The sequence below is a fragment of the Aspergillus aculeatus genome (assembly GCF_001890905.1).
Source record: "Aspergillus aculeatus ATCC 16872 unplaced genomic scaffold ASPACscaffold_21, whole genome shotgun sequence".
NCBI classification, from domain to species: domain Eukaryota; kingdom Fungi; phylum Ascomycota; class Eurotiomycetes; order Eurotiales; family Aspergillaceae; genus Aspergillus; species Aspergillus aculeatus.
In genome coordinates this window covers 349,584-368,979 of record NW_017962996.1, presented here as the reverse complement: position 1 = coordinate 368,979, position 19,396 = coordinate 349,584, and the positions used below count along the sequence as shown (strand labels likewise).

Sequence of the window (19,396 nt, the reverse complement as noted above, 5' to 3'; positions counted from 1 at the left end):
GATCAAGAACCAAAAAGTAATGACAAGAGTGGGATTCGAACCCACGCCACTTGCGTGACTGCAATGCTCCTCGAATTTGGAGATCCGAAGAAGGAGGGCGTCCTTGAGTGCAGCGCCTTAGACCACTCGGCCATCTTGCCGTTCTTGGTAAATTGGCCTTAAAATTGAAAATATCAATGATTGCTGGAGACAAGCACATCGCGATGAGATGTATGGGAGTTTGGCCTGAATTCTCTTTTCTTGGAGTCAAGTGTACGTGCAGAGAAGGCGAAGGGGCGAGGCTTTTGTCTCTCTCTTGTCATGATGCTTCTTTCTAGCTATTACAGATTTCTTGTATTATTGTATGGTATTTATACAGTACACCGCTATATACTTCATCATACGTAGTGGTGTATGTGTTGGAAAGGCGTGGGGTAAGATGGTTGAAAGTCAAGTAGGTTTTGCGTACGTCTCTTTCTACTACCGAGGGTGTTCACGCGTGCTGTTCCGAGACCCTCCAATCGAGTCTGAAAACCATGAATGAAGGAGTTGATGCGAAGTTACCGCTGAAAAGAATAGTATTCCAGGAAATATATGTATGATCTTTCTTTCTTCACCATGACCGCCAAGAAAGTCGCCGTAGGCTGCCAAGATGCACCTACCTAAATTATTTGTATTCCTTAATTGGGTCGAGCGTCCGTGTGTCGACCGGGTGGTTCTGCGGCGCAGGACGTCTCGTTCCCTTTGAGGTCTGCGACTTGCGCTCCCTAGGTATTTTGTCCTTGTGCGGTGTGGCGGATCCGGTCGGTCTCGTCAGCACTTTCTCCCCGCAGTACCGCAGGCAACGCCGGGCCACCTGCATCGGGAAAGTGACTATACCCGTGATGACTTGTCCAGGGAGGGTAATGGCCGTATACACCCACCCAGTAAACATATTTATCAGCCCCTGGGGCTTGGTACGTTGGGCGGCAGCCGCCAGGGAGAATGCGTCGTGCACGCGGGTCTCCAAGGCCTGGAACCGCGTCTCTGTCTGGTATGCGGAGACGGTGGTGCGCTTCTCGTAGCGACGCACAGCGCGGTTCAGCGCGTCAATGTCCCATTGAATGCTCTTGCGCATCTCGGCGGTAGCCTGGTCGACGAGGGCATGAGTGCTATCGCTCTGCGAAGGCTGCCCGGCACGTGCTGCAGGGTCCGGTGAGAGTCGTGCAGCGGCTGTCTCGGCAACGTGAGCTTCGAGCTCTTCCAGGCGTTTGGTCAGGTCGAGGACTTTGTGGACATCGATTTTGTCAACCTCGTCTTCCGTGGGCGATGCGACGATGCGTTGAAGATGCAGGGTACGTGCTTGAACCATCTTTAGGAGATGCGAAAAGGGCCGGATCTCCGAGGCAAGGAGGAAGATGGTCAAATTGTAGTTGGAAACTAGACCTTCTGAGGGTCGAGAGAGCTTCGATCGAATAGTGTGCAAAAGCCACGTCCCAATCAATGGAAAGATGAAACAAGAGGCCAAAGCGGCGAGCTCGTGGATCTGTAGCTCTTTCGTGGCTGCAGTAACATTGCTGGAGCGGTGCTGTTCCTGGGCAATCGGTGACGAGGCTTTATCACCCGAGTCGGGGCTGTCATTCGGCTCTGGGCTTAATGGAAACTCAGTAGCCTCGAAGTATTTGTCGCTAGACTGTCGGACAGCTTGTGCGGAACGATACCAATCCCTGTTGCTGTCAATCAAAATGATGCATCATGCTAGCAGAGAAGGCTGTGTATTTACCATGGCAATCGAACCGACCAGTTCAGAAAGATGGCGGCGAGAACAAGAAGGGTGATGTCGGTAACGACGGCACTCCCGTTCTGGAAAAAGATCCCGGCAATGGCAGGCAGTAAAGCCAAACCCAAGGGAGCCGAGTGCCAATGCGATTCTTCATTTGTAAGGTCGACGTCACCTCCCTTGGCCACACGTGGAAAAAGTATATCATCCGTGGAGGACCGAATGGAATGGCGAGCCTCTGAGACCGATTCGGATAATGTGGAATTACGCCGCTGGGTTTGCAGGTTGGAGGTCGTGCCCTCTGCAAAAGTTGCAGAGCGGGCTGGACCGCGGTGGCGAAGGTTAGTGAAATCCGGGGAGAGCACGCGAGGACTGCTGGAGCTCTGGTCTTGTGTGCGGGGTGACCGCGATGGGCCAGGTCGGTCAGACATCGCACAGTCGAAGTGAGCGGCGCAGTAGAAGTTTCAGAAGGCTGGAAAGTCGAAGAGAAAGAAAAGCAGAGGGGGGAAGAGGAGAAAGAGTGACGGGGAGGGAGAAAGGAAGGGAGGAGAGGAGAGCTACGCAGATCGAGTATCTTGCTTGTACGACGCTAAAGCAGCCTTGGCTCGAACCCCGAATCGATCATCGATCACTGCCTGCCCGGGGGCGGGCACTAGTCCCTATAGGCTTAAGTCTTGGTTACTTAGCCATGACGCAGGTCTCCACCTGTGTGAAGGTAGGGAGGAAAGACTTACAAAACAAGAGATTAGAGCATGGGCACAAACCATTTTGCTGAGCGGATGCCAACAGATATGATTTACTGAGTGAGGCATGATGGTGATCAGCAAATAGTAGGAATGGCGTAGTGTTTGTCGGAATCTTTCATGTTGTCCGTCACAATCGATAGGAGCTAACAGAACGAGTTGGTGGAAAGGCATTGACAAAGATCCCGCATTCCGAAGTCAGACACAAAAGGCAATCCTTCCAAGCAAGGGAACTATGCCCTTCAGACTTCAGACTGTAGATAACCAATAAAGACCCGCATGTCGGCAAACTTGTTGGGCCAGGCGCAGATATATCGCAGAGCTTCGAGATCCTCAAGCATGTCGGTATACAGACAGACACCAGGTATCGTAACTACTTGAGATTTCGCAGCGAGTATCAAAAATAATTGAGGATCACATCGACAATATGCTGAAGCTGAGTTGCTTACATGGAGGATGGCATCAATTGAGAACGAAAATCTTCAGAACCACGATGTCAATGATCAAGATGAAAAACCAACAAAGCGAGAAGGGGAACTGCGAGAAATGCGTACCGCGACACTGGCACTCTCAAGCAAATTGAGCAATTACTGTCAATGATGGCCAACGAGAATAACAATTAGCTTGTTGATACAATACCGACTGTGGAGTCGACTTTGAGCGGAGCGACTGCAACTAGAAGTATCGATTCGAGAACCAAGCATTTGGATTTTTTTCCAAGGGTGAGCATATCGGCGCAACTTGCGAGTTGACATCCTATTCTATGCTAATCCATGCTAGGCAATCCGATCTGGCACGGGTCATCAGTAGTGATTGTACGACCCTTCATCAAAGAGCAATTAGCCGAAGTATGCGCGCAAGGATGACAAACCAACTTTGGGTGTTTGAGACTGTTTGTTCGACGAAAAACAGACACAGAGAAGAAGTTGAATTATCTCCGCCGGGACCGGTTAGTTCAATTTATGCGTCTTTGGAACTGTAGTGATAAGCTCGATTTAAGCTCAGGCAGGGGTGACAAAGTACTTTGTGGTTTCTTTGTCACAAGCACTTTTGAGCTAATCTGCGGTCGACACAAAGTCCGACATGGGCTGGCATATCACCGAGATAGTGTACCACCAGCGAGAGCTCTTGTACTGTATACAAGACCTAGCAGGTGGTTTTTGGTAGCTTGGGGTCGCGAAGTTCAGTCCGACTAGATGCATGATGCATCCCCGATGGAAAATAGTCATTTGACACAGTCATAGCTGAAAATAGCAACCGAGTGCATGAAACAGAGCCTGTTGAGATGGAGGGTGTAATAGATGGAACACAGCAGAAATGAGGCGAGCTGTGGAGGTGACTGACTGAATCTTTTGAGACCCGAATTAGGAAAGGTCGGCGCAGAGAAGACGGAGCAGTGCGTCTATCCTGGCTGTCAACTCCTCCTCCACTGCCCCATTCTATGACCGCAATTGTGTTCTCATACCCCCCTTATTCAGACTATCAAGCGAGGATTGATGTATTGACTCATTTCTTGAGACTCAGTGGAAATGGCTGTTACCCAGGTGGTCCGTTTGATTGGCCGCAGCGGCGTCTATAGCATGCCTGGTCACAACACTTGCCGGCTCATTTCGCGAATCTCTGATTCTGTACCCCCTCTGCGACTGGCAAGAGAATGTCTCAATTAGACCCTCAGTGAAGGCTCTGATGCTCTCGTACCTGTCTAATTCTGGGTTCCGTCAATAAGACATTGCTGTTACTCCTTATTCAGGAGATCAAGGCACATATGGTCCATATGGTGCTGCTGCACCCGACACGATGACCCAGAACCATCCTCCTTCGTTCATACTCCTGTCAAGAGCCCATGATCATTCTCTCACGCATTCTAACCAAGCAGAAAGGCAGCCGGATAGCTTCAAGGCTGCCCTACTTTATCGAGGTCTCCTCCTACGCAACTAGTGTCACCCAGTTTGCAACATGTGTGCTCAAGCAGCTCCGGTGTATCCGCTCTACATGCAAGCAGTACTCCTTCCGGTTATATCCTTCGTTTCTATTTTGTTGAGCGTGGTGCCACTGGTACTGCACTGGAACAACCGCAACGTGGCTGCCAGCAGCTTGATCTGCTGGTACATGATTCTCAACGTCTTCAACATAATCAATGCCATACTTTGGCCTACCGATGACGTGAGTTCTTGGTGGGACGGTAAGGGGCTATGTGATTTTGAGGGCAAGATTATGATTGCGAGTTACATTGCTGTTCCTGGGACGCTCGTTTGTATCTTTCGCAGTTTGGCCTGCGTGCTGGACACCAGGCGTGCAGCTTTAGTCCCTACCAAGTCGCAGCGGTGGTGGAATCGTGGAATGACTCTTCTGTTCTGCTTCATAGCCCCCGCAATCGCAACCGTCACGCAGATCATCTACCAGGGGGGGCGTTACTTTCTTTTTGCTATTTCTGGTTGTGTCAACAGCTACGATGAAACCTGGGTGACCCTGGTCCTGGCCTATATCTGGCCGCTGGTCATTTGTCTGATCGCTGGCTACTACTGCGGTATGTTAGCTGATTCATTCACACATCAAGTTCTAACGTTGTCAGTGATCGTTCTGCATCGTCTCAGCAAGTATCGAAGTCAATTCGGAGACATACTCCAATCCTCGAACAGCAACATGAACAAATCTCGATTCGTGCGGCTTTTCTTGCTCGCCTTTCTCATGCTGTTGGCCATTATCCCTGTCCAGACCTTCGTTGTGTGTACCAACATCCTGCGTACCCTCCCGTGGCATGCGTACTCCTGGGATCGTGCCCATCCTCCCACCTGGAACGTGATTATCAAAGTCCCCACGATGGGCGAGGTATACTTCGACCGCTGGATTCCAGCCGCATCGGGCTTCATGTTCTTCATTTTTTTTGGCAGCGGTCGTGATGCCACGAAGATGTACCGCGCAATCCTAGTTTTCCTGGGTATGCACCACTGCTTCACCTGCCTACGAACTTCCTCAGGCACCACCTCGGCCGACTCAACCGGCTCAACAAGTAGCCGGGCGAAGCTGCTCTTCAATTGGAAATGGACATCCGCAGCCAGGTAAGGCCCTCCACAGCAGAGTATAAAGCCAGCCCCAGCCCTAACTTTCATAGAACAAATGTCAACAACACCATGCACCCGCAACCCATAGGTCACAACACCCAAGACGTTGAAAAAGGGGTCACGCCTCAGAGCAAGCAACCTGCGCGCACTCCATGGTACAAGCGTGCGTGGCGACTTAAAGGGTCTCCTAGCAGAGATAGGATGCTCCCCCTCCACCACTTGGCCGAGACAACTGCAAACACAGTCTCGACCAATGCCTGGGCAGGCGTGAGCCGAAGCCGGAACAGTAGCGACCTTGGAAGCCCCCCGCTCAAGGACGACCACATCCGAGTCAAGCAGGTCATCACCCAGCAGAGCGAGATGTATGCTTAGGATGCTGTGATTCCAGGGAGGGAAGAGGGTGACAGGCGAATCTGTGCGGTAAAGGGCAGGGTAGATGAAGGGTCAATTTCTTATTCTCTACGTTTTCTACATTACTTTAACCTTATATTTAAGGCGTTCTAATAGCTGGTTGGTGGTTGGTGGCTTTGCGAGGTGAATTTGTGGAGATCAGAGACGTCTTTCGTACTCTCTACTGCCAATGGGCTACGTAAACTTCGCCTGCCTTAGACTATTCATTCCACGCTTTTGTTCTCACAGCGACAGCCAAACCCTTCAGTAACCAGCAGATCCTCGACTCTTAAGCCATTAGACCACGGAGCGACCGGGAGCAACCGGGTGAGACCCTCGGCCGTAATGCATGAACAACTCACTGGAGACGCGCAAGAGAGTTTACCATGCAAGCCCAGCCCAAGCATCTTCACTAAAGCCATGCTTACGGAGCATGGGGAGGACGAGATCCACGCTTTCTTCCAAGATCTACAAAGGGTGGTAAGTTATACATGCAGTTGCAGAACCATCAGCAATGCTGACGCAACACATGCGGTAGGCCCATCGCATACTAAAGTTTCAGACCGCAGATTTATATAAATAGAAGAAGGCGGCGAGAGATCCATCAACAAGAACCCTTCCTCCCGGAAGAATAGCGTACTGGTTTCCAACTTTAATTATATCGCGCTATAAGTACAAATGGGGGATGTATGGCCGTAACCGTGAAACACAGGCAGACAGGCGGAACCACAGACATACAGTCATGTCAACGACCGGGTATAGCGGGCGCAGGGAGAGATGAAGAGAGAGAGAGAGAGAGAGAGAGAGAGACATAAATAATGCCGACCAGAAAGCAACACATCCGTTCTACCGACATGAATCCAAGGCCTGATCTCTAAGAAATACGCGATCCTACTCCTTCCAAGCTGGGAAGGGCAAGGGTTCCTCGCGAAGAACTACCGGTCCTATTTCGTTGTGCAGCGGATATTGAATCCCGAGTAGGGTGTGGTGTGTGTGTATGTGTTTTTTGTTTGCGTCGACGGAGTGCCTGCGCCTTGCTGAGGTTTTGTGCATGGTGTGGACTCTGGCTTAGTTGGTGCCCTGCTCGTCGCCCTCGGCGGACTCGGTGGGAATGTAAGGGCGTCTCAGGACCTCAAGAGTGCCTATGGGAAATGAGTTGTTAGTCTTCTGATGTGGAGGTGATTGGGTTGGAGGGAGGGTGAGGTTTGAGAGGGCTGGGTTCGAGGGGCGAGGAGCTCACGTTGAAGGATGTTCAGCGACGATCGCTTGTTACCGTTGGCGTCTTCATATGTGCGCATGGCGGCATCTCCTTCGACGAAAACAAGAGTTCTAGATAGGTTATGCGAAGTCAGTCTTCATTCTGCCTAGCTAGCTGTATGGAGAGCCGGCGAATTGCAGGAGCTGCAGCGCGTGTTTCGCCTAGGCTTATGGTCTCTCTTTCTTGGAAGGAATAGGACACTCACCCCTTGGGCAGGCCGAGGATGAAATCCTTCTGGCCGCCTTCGGGGAAGACCGAGACCTTGAAGTAGCTCGTCGGCTTCTCGCCCTTGGAGTAGTATTGCGTGGCGACAGAGTACTTGACAATCTCCGTGCCGGAGGCGGTGACTTGCAACTCGGGCTCGGTCGCAAGGCGGCCGGTGATGAACATCTTCGCGGCGGAGCGCGACGAGGAGGAGCTGAAGGACCGCGCAGCCTGTGCGGCGCCGGAGGTGGCGCGCATGGCAGGACGCAGCGAAGACATGAAGGCAGACATGATGTGTGTGTTGTGGGCGGAGGGGGGGGGATGTGGTCAAGATCGAGATTTGCTTTAGGGCGCAATCTTGTTTGAGATGTGATGAGGGGGTGGGATTGTTGTCGGGGACGACAGCAGCAGCAGAGTTGCTATCCCTCGTACTATCTCCGCACAGTGCCGTGTTTTGGTTACGGCACGTGATCTGCTCTGTCCCTTGGGACCTTGATAGTCTTCCCGAGTCCTAGGTAGTATACTCCCTCCCCGCCCATTTCATCCTTCTCATCAACGCCATCATCGTCAATTCCACACCGGTTGCACTGGCCAGACTCAGCCCATTTCCATTTTCTACCAGATATGCGGTCGTGCATGCATATATCATTCATAGACTTTGAGAAGTAAGAAACTTTTTCCAAAGCGTGGGAATTCTTTGCCGTGCCAGACGGTCGGTCATGAAATAGTCCACTTTCCGTGCAGCGTCCGCTTGTGAGACGTCAGATCCCAGCTCCATCCGAGGAAACAGCAAGGCATACATCCAACCCTCGCTTACTAGAGGGATGCATTCTCTTCAAGACTAGCCGGCACTTAGCCTTCTCACCGCACTTATCCTGCATACTTCTATTGATGCGTGCTTGACCGGAAATTGACAACCCAGCGCTTCCGCGAAAGCTTCCGCCTGATAGACTACCTGCTGGTACGGCCAGGCGATGCAGGTTGCGACACCGCTGGAGCTTGGGGGACGATCGATCAACCCGCGTTCGTCATGCCTATGGTACTGTGCACCTTAGACTGCACCTCGGCATAGCCGTCGGGTCGAACCCGCCTGCCTCCACACTGCCTTCCAGGTTGTCTGTAGCCCTGTATGGCTCAAAGGGTTCGATAGTCGCGGGAAATACCTGGGAGTCAAATTAAGCGTCGGATATCAGTTGCAAACCCATCGTCCACTGACGGCGCGTCTTGAGACTGGTGTTGCAGTCCCAATGAGCATTGTTCCCTGAGGTGCTCCAGCCTGATAGGCTGTACGCTTGGCAAAGGAAATTAGATATGTCGCTTCTTGCGGCCGATCACACGGACAGCCTAACCACTAGCGGCTAGTGGGCTTGTCCTTCTCTATCAGTGACGGATGAACTTGATCAGCTCCCCCAGATCCTTCTTTCTTCCGTATGACATGGGACCGTCTAGCGCTAATTATCAGAATCCTAATTTAGCCCGGAGAAGGCCACAAAATACGCGGACAACGCTAGGCATCTTTCTCACGCAACAGGTCATAATTCTCCAAGGCGAAGCCAATCGTTGGGCTCACCAGATCCAATGAAACAAACCAGGCCGCTCCTCTCGTATATGGCATGCTATGGCGCCGAGGCTAGCAAGCCTCCTCCAAAACTTTTTTTGTGGACAAAGACTGAAATGAACCAGTCGAAAATGTTGAACCATCATCTAAAGGGTCATGGACTCGAGCCTAGGATTTCAGGATATCCCTTGGGCGTGCCTCTTGTGTGTCTTCCTTTGGATTCGCTTGTCGACTGGACTGCCTGCCGTTATCATGTCTCGCACGATCTACTCCCGGAAAGATTTCAGATGATGAACACCAGGGGGTGGATCCTTGCTAAATAATTTCAATTATCATGTACGACCATGCGACTACTTTGCTTTTTTCGCCCTCCAAACTCCAAAAAGTGGGCCATCTCGCGTCTGCCGTGCACCTAGTCTATTTTTCTTCTGGAGCTCTGGATGAAGGCGTGCTCGACTATCTGACTAGGGTTGAGCTCGAATCAATGACGGCGTCCCTCCAAGTCCCGTGCAGATATGCTAGGTCCAAGCCTTCGCGTTATACCTTTCCGTCTCCGCCAATGGATACATATAGTAGATAGTGGCAATTGAGGTTATATGTAAGCGACCACCTTGTCTCAGAATCTACCGACACGTTTCTCGGACCTACTTGCGTGTCTCCAGTCAACCCTGACAGGTGACCACACTGCCTTTCCAGCTGTCGGCGACCTACATGACAGTTATGTGAATAGCAACCGCCAGGCAGCTCGATTGCATCTTCCGGACATTGGCTGGCATTCCCTTAGAGGGCCACAAGCCAATTTGGACCAGATAATATTTCCATTGGCCGTCTGTTGGACGTTGAATCACATTTGAGTCTCATTGATTCACCCAAGTCACCCGCCATGCGCTTCTTCCTCCTGCTAACGCTGGCCGTTTACTTTGTGCCAAGTCTATTCTTCGTTGTCTCAGCACAAAACCCGCACAACCCACGCGAAGCCTTCAATGGCCTCATCACTGCCAGAGATGAGCCTCCTCCGAGCAGCACCACGCAAGCGATTGATGGCAGCACGGCGACAAGTGCAATTAGCCATGCGACAGATGTGGCAAGTAACGCGACGAGGACGACCAACGCCACCATCCCAGCCTCCACAACTCTTACCACGTTGAATTCATCTGTGACAAACGATGGTAGGTCTTTTCTCTCCGAGATTGCGGTCGCCGCGTTGGATTTTATCGGGCCGTGGCAAGCTGAACTGACTGCGTGAGACAGATAACAAGGCGCCCACCAATCCGAATGATCTTCCATTGCAACCCGAAGTCACCCCGGCTCTGGGTATCGGTGGCTTTATTCTTCTTGCTGCCGGAGCTGTCCTCGCATTGATCGGGATCCAAAATCTTTGGTTGGTCATTGCCGGAGTCGATAGCGCAGTTTAAGCCACACACACAGACACACTGACCCCTCACTTTCAGGATTCAAGTCTTCTTATCCACGGCATTCTTGACCAGTCTTGGTGTTACTGTATGTTCTCAAGGGACTACTCACGATATATACATGGCTCTACATTTCTAACTATCTGCCTTTTCACAGGTCCTCATCGTCTACGTGATGAGTCCGCCAGTGCGAGTCGCCGTCCAGGGCGCATACCTGGTCGCTATCGTCTTTACCGGCGCAACCTTCGGGGCGCTAGCTATCGTCTTCAAGGAGTTGACGGAAGGCCTTGGCTGCCTCTTGGGTGGCTTCTGCACTAGTATGTGGCTTCTCTCGTTGAAGTCGGGAGGCCTCCTGACGGACACCAACGCCAAGAGCGGATTTATCGGGGCCATGTCGGCTGCCTTCTACGCTATGTCCTTCAGTCAATACACCCGTCCATACGGATTGATGGCATCTACAGGGATATCTGGCGGTACCGCTGTGGCGCTGGGTATTGATTGCTTCAGCCGCGCGGGCTTGAAGGAGTTTTGGCTCTACATCTGGAGTGAGTTTTCGATTGAGTTTCCAAACATGGTGGGACAGAGCATGGAGTGTAAAGCATTGAGAAGCTGACATGAGCGATTGGTTCTCACCCTTCTAGACCTCAACAGCGACATCTTTCCGTTAGGCACCAGCACCTACCCGGTCACGCGCAACATCCGCGTCGAACTCGCCGTCACCGTCATCGTCGCCATTTTGGGTGTAGTCTCCCAGCTTCGACTGTGGAACGTAGTCCGTGAACGTCGCCAGAAGGAGAAAGAGAAGCGCGACCAGGAGCGACAGCACCACGAAGAAGCCGAGGCCGAGGTTGGCCGCCGACTAGAAGAGGATAATATGCAGGAGCGGAAGGAGTGGGAGGCCACGTACGGAGATGGGTCTCCGTTGTCGAGCACCCCTGAGCTATCCGGGGACTCCAAGCGGCCAATCGACGAGATGGACGCCATGGAGAAGGGCGATGCCATTGAGGTCCGGAGTATCTCGGAGTCGTCTTACAGCTCATATCGATGCTCAGACTGCAGGGAGCGCGGCGAGGATAGTGATACCGATTCACATACGTCAGACGCTAGCGCAGGCAGTCGGGATGGAGAGCCAGAGGGCGCGGGTGGTGATAGTGGTGCTGTTCCGCTGAAGGTGTTCGATGGAGCAGCCGCGGCCCGCATGAAGGAGGATAAGAGCTCCGATGTCACTGCTCTTATTGGATCAGAGGTGGGATCGGTGCGTTCGAGACGAATGTCGGGGGCTTCATTGATGAAAAAGGCCGAGGAAGCTGGTAGTAATGGACTTCTTCACTCGGAGTCGAAGGAGGCGCTTGTTTCGGTGGATGGTACTGCTCCATCTTGCAATGATATCCCGGATGTTGGCAGCGATCGGGCTGCCGAGGAGAGTCAAACTACACCCGCGGGAGACGAGAGTGATGCCAAAGATAGCACAAAACCGGAGATCAAGGACCTTACCGAAGCCGAAGGGTCTAGCGGTCATGCTTTACAGGATGAGGAAGGAAAGGACAAATCTGTGGAAGTCAAGCACGAACCGCAAGCAATTGAGACAGCACCAAAGATTGAGTCCTCAAATGAGCAGGGTGATCAACCCGAGCACAATGACGACCAGAAGCAGCCGCCAGCGGCCACGACCGAAACAACGGACGAGAAATCACAGGATATTGTATCAGAGACACATCCGGGGGCGGAGCAAGGTGACAAGAGCCCTCCTTCGGGACAAAATTTAGAGTCCATTGCGGAGCAAAAGCAGGTACTTGACAAGCATCAGGAGAAACCAGCAAACGAGGGGAAAGAGGGCAAAGAGACCGAAACTTCTATAGCCTCTGAACCAAAGACAGAGAACAAACAGCGCAAAAAGGGGAAAAAGTCATCAAAGAAAAAGTCGAAAGCGTCACAGAAACAGCAATCGTGCGCGCCCCTTCCAACGGAAGAGAACAAGCCCGAACAACCTATTACCAATGGCAAGGAAGGAACTCCAGAAAGCGCATTAGATCAGCCACATCAATCAACATCGGACAAGAATGAAATCCAGGGCACCACTCGCAGCAAAAGCACGGCGTCGACTCGTCCAAACGAGACCGAATCGAAACCTAAGAAAGAAGAGCCCGTGGAACCTCCGGAGCCTCCCAAACTCGATGAGAAAACCGTGAAACATCTGCCAAAGCAGACATCCAAAGTGGTTCAGTCCTATCGCACTAATGAGTGGGCCAAACACCTCGCTGATGCAGAAGTGCCCGAGCTTGAACCGATCAAGCCTATGGAAGAGGAGGAGCCCGAAATTGTCCCCGAAGTGGAGGAAGTTGCGGCACCAGTTAATGTGGAGGAACTATTGCAGACGCCGCTGAATGCGCAGCCGCCTCCGGCCGTAGAACGCAAGGCCAAAGACCTGTCCAGATCTAAGAGTCAACGAGTGTCAGGGGACCCATATCTGCACCAGGGTCTTCATCCGAGCCGGTCCAAGAAGAAGGCATCGCCTCCTCCAACAGATCCGTTGCACCTGGGTAATGCTGTCGGGGCGGAACAGCCCAGAGATGAGCCTGAGCCTCCTAAGCCACGATGGAGAGGACCGCCTCCGCTCATAGCCGTGCGGGAGGACATGATGCGCAACCGCTTGTCGTCCTTCTCGCTGAATTTCGATCCCTTCTCGCGGAACAGCTCCGGCTCCTGGCAAGCGCCGCTCGACAGCCAACCACCACGGTACTCGTTCGCCGGTCCCAATCTCGAAGAGACGGACGACAACATGCCACTGTCCCAGCGCCGCACACTGCTACACCAGCAGACAATCCAAAGCCCACCACAAGCACATATACCCAGCCCACCAGCACTACCCAGAAGACACCCCAGCAATGGCCAATCCTCTAGCAACATGCCGGCTGCGATGGCGGCCTGGCGCGAATCGATCCTGGAGGATCTGAGGGACAAACGAGACCCCCTCGCAAAACAGCCGGATGGGCCCGTAGGCATGGCCACGGGAGTCGATCGCAGCCCGCCCCCCTACGTTCAGTCGCTGCAGCGGCACAGTTCGTTGATCCACCACCGCCACGCCGCTGCCGCTGCAGGGGAGGGCCCGCCGCGCGGCGGCGACATGAGTGAGTTGCATCGGGAGGCCATGCGACGGATGCAGGCCAAGGCCAACCGGAGAGTAAGCGGGGGGTTGTGACGGGCCGCGCTGCCGTTGGTGGTGTTGTTGTTTTCGAGGTCATTGCGCACCATCCCCCGCTACGGTCGACGCCTGTTCTTTTGACTTATGTTTCTCTGTAACTTCTGCACATCTGGGATATAGATTTAGATTATAGATGCGAGGGCCTATCTGCAGATGACTTCCACTGGTCAGAGGCGTTATGGGAGCGCCCTTTGCGGGCCCAGCAGGGCCCTTACACCTTTTTGGAGTACTATTTTAAAGCTACCATTTGGATATCTGTCTGAGTGATCGTATACATATACTATTAGTGACTTCTATGTACCCTTGTAGATTTCCAAGTATCTCTCTAAGTGCCCGCATAGCTAGCCTAAGGCCGTACGTACTAAGCAGCCTCAACCGAGTCAATGGAACTTGAATAAGTTCAGTGAATAAGTTCAGTTGGAGAGAGTTGAAGATGGCCCTTACAGAATTGCGAAGTTAGTGCTTCACCCAATGGACGTTCGTGTGAATACATTACTTTGTGTAGGTATATTGATCTCTGTGTGATTACATTAATCTGTGAATAGAATGTTCACTCTCTGTCACCAAAACATCATCAACTGCATACCCGCTGACAAGGCAGGAGCGAAAGAGAGCTTTGTCTTTCAGAAGGCAGGAGGTCTTCCATCTTCCTCATCGTCCTAAATTTCATCTCTCCTGTACTTATTCACATTCTCTCAAGCCTTCCGGGATTTATTAAAAAGTCTTATGGATCAACCTATCCAAGCCTTATAACCACTCCACCTCTGGTATCAAAGCAGATCAGCTCGTTGGATAAGCCTCGTTAACAGTATTGTCTTTTTCACGCGCCTAATCAAGGGCAAGGACCGATACCACTTCAATTGTCAATTTTGTCATTGTTTACGTCTTTACGGCTGTGCACTCAAAAGTAGCTACTACTGGTCTAGGATGCTGAAGGGTTTACCCTGAGCCTGCCATGGCAGGTCTGCCTAAGACCCCTGATTCTTTAAGCCCGGGACGTGCCGGATATGCTTGTATATTAAGCCAAGAAAGGACCAAGGAAGCTCTGGTTAGCCTCTCCAAAACCTGGAAATTGAGGGTAATCTGTTGCAGCCTCGGTTGTGGATAGAGAGACCTATCCTGCAGTAGAGAGTTATGATTGGGTCGCTCAACTAATCCGACCTACCTTGGGCTTTGTCGTCCGAAGGGGAGGTGGCCGAACAGATAAGCCGCCGTTTGTACGCAGGGGCTTGCTTATCCACCGCGGCTACTTCTATACAGACTCTTATAGGCTAGGAGGAATTGTGGGGCTGTTGTTCGGTTTGCTTGATTTGTTGAAGAAGCTTAGTTTGCCTTAGCATGCGGCTTAAAGCTTAATATCAAGTTCTTATATAGGGTTCTACAGTCGGGTCCCGGGTCGGATACTGCTGCGATGCTTGGGGTTTCTTCTTGTACGTATTAAGTATCTACACCAATTGTTCAATTGTGCTTTTTCGTCGCTGTTTGGACTCAATGAAGGCTATCCTGCTGTTAGAGACTCACTTCGACCACAAATCTGATCTTGCTCTGCAAGGTACGTTCAAATCCGTCCGTTCGGGCTACGCGAGTATACACTGTTTCTTGCCATGCATGGGATATGATCTCAGATGCCCAGATCCCATGTTCGACACAACCGAGTACTACCTTGGAGTAAGGCCCCTCGAGGATAACCTGTTTCTAGTCTTCCTTTCGACCAACGGGCTGTGGAGTGGGAAACCCCGTACTTTGGGGGCTGAATCCTCTGTGAAGGATGGCTAATTTGACCGGTCGTCCGTCGGAAAGATAGATTCAGTATGGCTGTATGGCTGTACGGCAGTATGGCAGTTAGCAATATAGCAGCATATCAGTAAAGCAGCATAGAGGTATAGATACCCTCACACAACTCCAGAACTCCAGAACTCCAGAACTCCAACATTCATTCCAACCACCCTAGATTTGCTCAGAGCTCTGTATTTCACACGAGACTCGTGCATACACTCCATACACTATACTTCATACACTATATCAACTATGAGCCCCGAAATCTTCCTTACCCTGGCCGCCCTGGTCACCACCATTTTCGCTGGCTCGATCATCACCTGCGGCGACTGCGACAAAGCAACCAGCTCCGACTGCTACGCAGCCTTTGCCCTGATCCCCACATCCCGAACCGTCAGCGGCAACGACAACACCTACTGGACATCCGGGTCCTGCATTTTCTCCTTCTTCCCCCAAGGAGACGCGGTCGATGTCGCCTACGATTACGGCTAGGCCCAGTCCCTGCTCAGCCAATGCTGCCCGGGCTCTTCCTGCTCCGGCGTGGGATTTGATACCGAGGGCACCGATGCCCTGTTGGGTGCGTCTGTATGGTCGAGGAGGGCAAGTCTTGCTGCCAGTGTGGTGCTGGAACTCCGGCTATGGAATGCCAGTGAAGTGGTTGCTTTTGTCGTTTGCGAATGGGGTGGAATATGCAGCTGGAGACTATCACGGTAGGTTTCGCCTGTCCGTGGGGTTTCCACTGGTAGACGCGCATCTTTGCCACTGCAGAACGTGTTTCGTTTCGACTAAGTAGGCGGAGGCTTGGGATGGGGGGGTGCTGGGGGACTGTGCTGAAGACTAATGGGGAGTGCTATCGTTTGTCGTCGTTCTTTTGTTCATGGTGATATAATCATCCTTCTCTCATTAAGATCTATATGATTCAGCCTGTTCTCAGACTACTGTCCTTAAACTGTTAGCCCAAATTGAGATGAACGTCAATCCTACATTTTCTTTTGCATGATACCGGGTCATCAGCCGGGGCTTTCAGCCCACGGGTTGGATACCCCGAATGGCCTGGATACACCCTAGTCATGTACCATACTTGAGTACTGCATCGAACTGCTCAGCCCAACAGAGATATCTAGGCGTAATAGAGGATCGATGTGGTAGAGTAGTAAGTTCAGGTTGTGCTGGAACGGCACTCTCTCCGCGGGTTCGATGTACTTTAATTGAAAAGATGACATGCGGAGTCATGAATTGCTGAAGCGATGATGTGATTTGGCAGTTGGACTCGGTTCTTCACACCTCAGGATCGCCTTCTTTCCAGAAGTGAGCAACAGATGGTCATTCAGCACTGCCCTGCATTACTACTACTGAGGAGAGCTGCACGTATATTATGTTCAGTGTCAATAACATACCCATGATATCATAATCAGGACCGGTGGCCGACGCATTCTTTTATAATCTTGAGTCAGTTCGTCATACTCCCGCAAGATATCTCCTCCCCCTTTTTCTTCTCTTCTCCTACAACCCCACACCTGCCAGACCACACGCACTGTTCAAACGAGTATCACAGTCCACCAGAACTCATAACTACAGAGCCGCAAGAAAGACGGCACCGATCCCCCAAGTCATGTCAGATGCAAGCTCGCCCGAGGAAGTCGCCGTCGTTGTAGCCGCGGGCACCTTTGACTCCCTCCTAAGCATACTTACAGTGGCCAATATCGTCTCTCTAGTCTTCCTCTACTGTGTACACACCATCACAAAACTCACCAAGCGCGGATGGGACGATATTGCTGAGAACAACCGACGCGAGATGTTCGTGCTCCACCCCTCCCATACAAACACCGGAAGAGTCCCAACTGATCACACCTGAGACATACAGGGAGCGTATAAGGGTTGAGGAGTTCCGCTCCGTCAAAGGAGGTCAGTTACTATCTCATCCGTGTCGAAAGCGAGCTTGGGGTGACTTTGGGGCTGCCTGTCGAGAATAACCAAACGTTTGTTCTGTCCACAGAGCCCTTTTGCGTGCATTTACGCGCTGTATTCTGCCCTGCATTTTACAAGTCCCCCTGGAAGACAAAGACACATGTGCTTTTGCCCACTTCGGGGGGTGAGTCGAGTGGCACCGAGGATGAGGCGGAGGTGGGTCTGGCCCCTGTCGCTCTGTTTCCGATGGCTTTTCTGCCTCGATTGTGTTCATCACGGGGAACTTCGGTGGTTGTTGATGCGGACTCGTTGCGCACGTTTTTCGTTGCATCGTTGACTGTAGTGAAGGAGGAGGAGGAGGAGGAGGAGGAGGAGGAGGAGGCGAAGATGAAGGATGAGTAGGAACTACATGATGAATATGGCGGCCGAAGCCACAGGGGCTAAGTTACTGAGTGGGGTCCCTACTTTACCATTGCTGTAGTTGAGACCCACCTAGATAGCTTGAACTGTCTTGCTTCAATGCTCAAAGCTTATCGGAGTCCTATCCTACGGACCAGGTCAGGTCTTCTTGCCCTTATGCTAGTCATGAAGTAATTGACTCTTGTGTCTCCTTAACGCAGTCGGCGTTCTACCAGTCCCGGTAAGAGTCAATTCGAACATGGCAACACCCACCGTAGACAAGGGCCGATGCTATTTGTTCCGACTTGATGGTTTGCACGTGCAGTTTGACCGCCACCAGATAGATGAGTGCATGGATCTACAAGTGGCTTGACAGCTTGGCATATATTCGCAATGAAGCTTTCACAAACTCTCAAAGCCTCGTCTGTTGCTATAAAAAGGAGCTATGAGTCTACAGTCTCAATTGTTGATTCACTCCTGCATTAGAAAGCAGAAAGACAAACACCAATCTATCCATCACACCATATACCCAACAATGCACCGTATCCGAATAGATCACAGCTTTTGGTACGCGGAATCAACACCCAGCACCACCTCCCCCCAAAGAGTGCTTTCAACCTCCAGAAACCGCCCCGAAGAACCCTTACCGCAACCTCGCACCATTGCAGCTGGGAAGTCTCCCCAAACATCGACACAACCATGTACTGGAACCAATACCTCCTCGCGCGTCCCACCTACCCCGACTCCTTCTTCAACCAAATCTACAACTACCATGCATCGGCCTCCCACTCCTCCTCCCCCTCCTCATCCCCAACCTTTACCGTAGCCCACGACATCGGCGACGGCCCAGGCCACGTCGCGCACGCCCTCTCCCACAAATTCCCCCACGTCAACGTCAGCGACATAGACCCCCGCCACCTCACCTGCGCCAAACACCTCCACACCTCCCACCCTTCAGCGAACACCGCAACCACAACGCAATTCACCTACACCCTCACCCGCGCCGAGCACCTGGCCACCCACTTCCCCCCCGCCTCCGCCGACCTGATCATCAGCGCCCTCATGTTCACCCTCCTGCCCGACCCCGCCGCCGCTCTACGGAGCTTGCACACCGTCCTCAAACCCAACGGCGCCGGAACCCTCGCCATCTCGTTCTACGGCCTCCCGCACTTCTCCGAACCAGCCCTCGCAGCCGAGTGCCAGCCACTACTAGACGGGATCGTGGACCGGCTGTATCGCTCCGTCATTCTACGCGGGACCAGGCACAGCGCGCAAGCTTCAAGCGCGAAGCTGATGCCGTGGCTAGGTGGTTGGATTATCTTGCTTTTCCGGTGGGCGAGTGGCGGGCGGTGGAGAGACATAAGTGGAATCGAGGGTGGGCGAGGTTGGGGTTCTTTACGGTTCGGGCGGGGGGGTTTGTGGTTGAGACCCCCGTGAGTCGGGTGCGGTGGGGGCAGGAAAAGGTGGTGGAGGTGGAAGATCGTGGTCTGTGGCGGAGGGATTGGGATGTGCGGGAGTTGAGGCGGTTTGTGAGGGGGTTGAGGGGTGGGAAGATGGGGGAGATTGGAGGGTGTTGGAGGGCGCAATGGGGGGAGTCGGGGTGAAGAGGGCGTTTTCGTGGCCTCTTGTTTTGGTTTTGGCGAAGAGGTGGTGATGACGTTCATCATGGTGCTGGTAAGTGGGTATGGTGGTGGTGGTGGTGGTGATGGTGGGTTCGGTTGGGACGGGGCTGGGAGGGTGGGTTTG

General features: G+C 52.4%; 6 protein-coding genes and 1 non-coding gene across 7 annotated transcripts; 4 read left to right on the top strand and 3 right to left on the bottom strand.

Annotated features, from left to right (window-relative positions):
* Positions 1-20: 20 nt before the first annotated feature.
* ASPACDRAFT_t303 lies at positions 21-140 on the bottom strand. The gene has a single exon. It is a non-coding gene; the product is annotated as a tRNA-Leu (tRNA).
* A 205-nt stretch (positions 141-345) lies between these two features.
* Positions 346-2,172, bottom strand: ASPACDRAFT_82129 (uncharacterized protein; the record flags this gene model as incomplete). The annotated part of the gene is made up of 2 exons (XM_020206030.1): positions 346-1,685; positions 1,742-2,172. 2 exons carry the CDS (start codon positions 2,167-2,169, stop codon positions 647-649), a joined length of 1,467 nt encoding a protein of 488 aa, XP_020051631.1. The 3' UTR covers positions 346-646.
* A 2,301-nt stretch (positions 2,173-4,473) lies between these two features.
* ASPACDRAFT_36765 (pheromone receptor) lies at positions 4,474-5,915 on the top strand (the record flags this gene model as incomplete). The annotated part of the gene is made up of 3 exons (XM_020200239.1): positions 4,474-5,008; positions 5,054-5,374; positions 5,506-5,915. 3 exons carry the CDS (start codon positions 4,474-4,476, stop codon positions 5,913-5,915), a joined length of 1,266 nt encoding a protein of 421 aa, XP_020051630.1.
* Positions 5,916-6,579: 664 nt separating this feature from the next.
* ASPACDRAFT_82128 (single-stranded DNA-binding protein) lies at positions 6,580-7,700 on the bottom strand. The gene is made up of 3 exons (XM_020206029.1): positions 7,397-7,700; positions 7,174-7,262; positions 6,580-7,075 (listed from the first exon to the last, which is right to left on the bottom strand). The coding sequence occupies exons 1-3, from the start codon at positions 7,684-7,686 to the stop codon at positions 7,002-7,004; spliced, it is 453 nt and encodes a 150-aa protein (XP_020051629.1). The 5' UTR covers positions 7,687-7,700; the 3' UTR covers positions 6,580-7,001.
* Positions 7,701-9,836: 2,136 nt separating this feature from the next.
* Positions 9,837-13,564, top strand: ASPACDRAFT_48034 (uncharacterized protein; the record flags this gene model as incomplete). The annotated part of the gene is made up of 5 exons (XM_020202055.1): positions 9,837-10,122; positions 10,205-10,334; positions 10,405-10,453; positions 10,523-10,910; positions 11,007-13,564. 5 exons carry the CDS (start codon positions 9,837-9,839, stop codon positions 13,562-13,564), a joined length of 3,411 nt encoding a protein of 1,136 aa, XP_020051628.1.
* A 2,031-nt stretch (positions 13,565-15,595) lies between these two features.
* ASPACDRAFT_48033 (uncharacterized protein) lies at positions 15,596-17,653 on the top strand (the record flags this gene model as incomplete). The annotated part of the gene is made up of 4 exons (XM_020202054.1): positions 15,596-15,771; positions 16,922-17,140; positions 17,208-17,248; positions 17,340-17,653. The coding sequence occupies 4 exons, from the start codon at positions 15,596-15,598 to the stop codon at positions 17,651-17,653; spliced, it is 750 nt and encodes a 249-aa protein (XP_020051627.1).
* Positions 17,654-18,300: 647 nt separating this feature from the next.
* On the top strand, positions 18,301-19,370 carry ASPACDRAFT_1891874 (class I SAM-dependent methyltransferase). Its single transcript, XM_020198641.1, has 2 exons — positions 18,301-18,871; positions 18,913-19,370. The coding sequence occupies exons 1-2, from the start codon at positions 18,350-18,352 to the stop codon at positions 19,252-19,254; spliced, it is 864 nt and encodes a 287-aa protein (XP_020051626.1). The 5' UTR covers positions 18,301-18,349; the 3' UTR covers positions 19,255-19,370.
* The last annotated feature ends 26 nt before the right edge of the window (positions 19,371-19,396 follow it).

Bases quoted from the DNA above. Each gene is read 5' to 3' on its own strand.
- ASPACDRAFT_82128 (XM_020206029.1), bottom strand. From the start codon at position 7,686: ATGTCTGCCTTCATGTCTTCGCTGCGTCCTGCCATGCGCGCCACCTCC. The intron at 7,263-7,396 runs GTGAGTGTCCTA...TAACCTATCTAG, and splicing joins ATCCTCGGCCTGCCCAAGGG to AACTCTTGTTTTCGTCGAAG. The intron at 7,076-7,173 runs GTGAGCTCCTCG...CATTTCCCATAG, and splicing joins GTCGCTGAACATCCTTCAAC to GCACTCTTGAGGTCCTGAGA.
- ASPACDRAFT_1891874 (XM_020198641.1), top strand. From the start codon at position 18,350: ATGTACTGGAACCAATACCTCCTCGCGCGTCCCACCTACCCCGACTCC. The intron at 18,872-18,912 runs GTGGACCGGCTG...ACGCGGGACCAG, and splicing joins AGCCACTACTAGACGGGATC to GCACAGCGCGCAAGCTTCAA.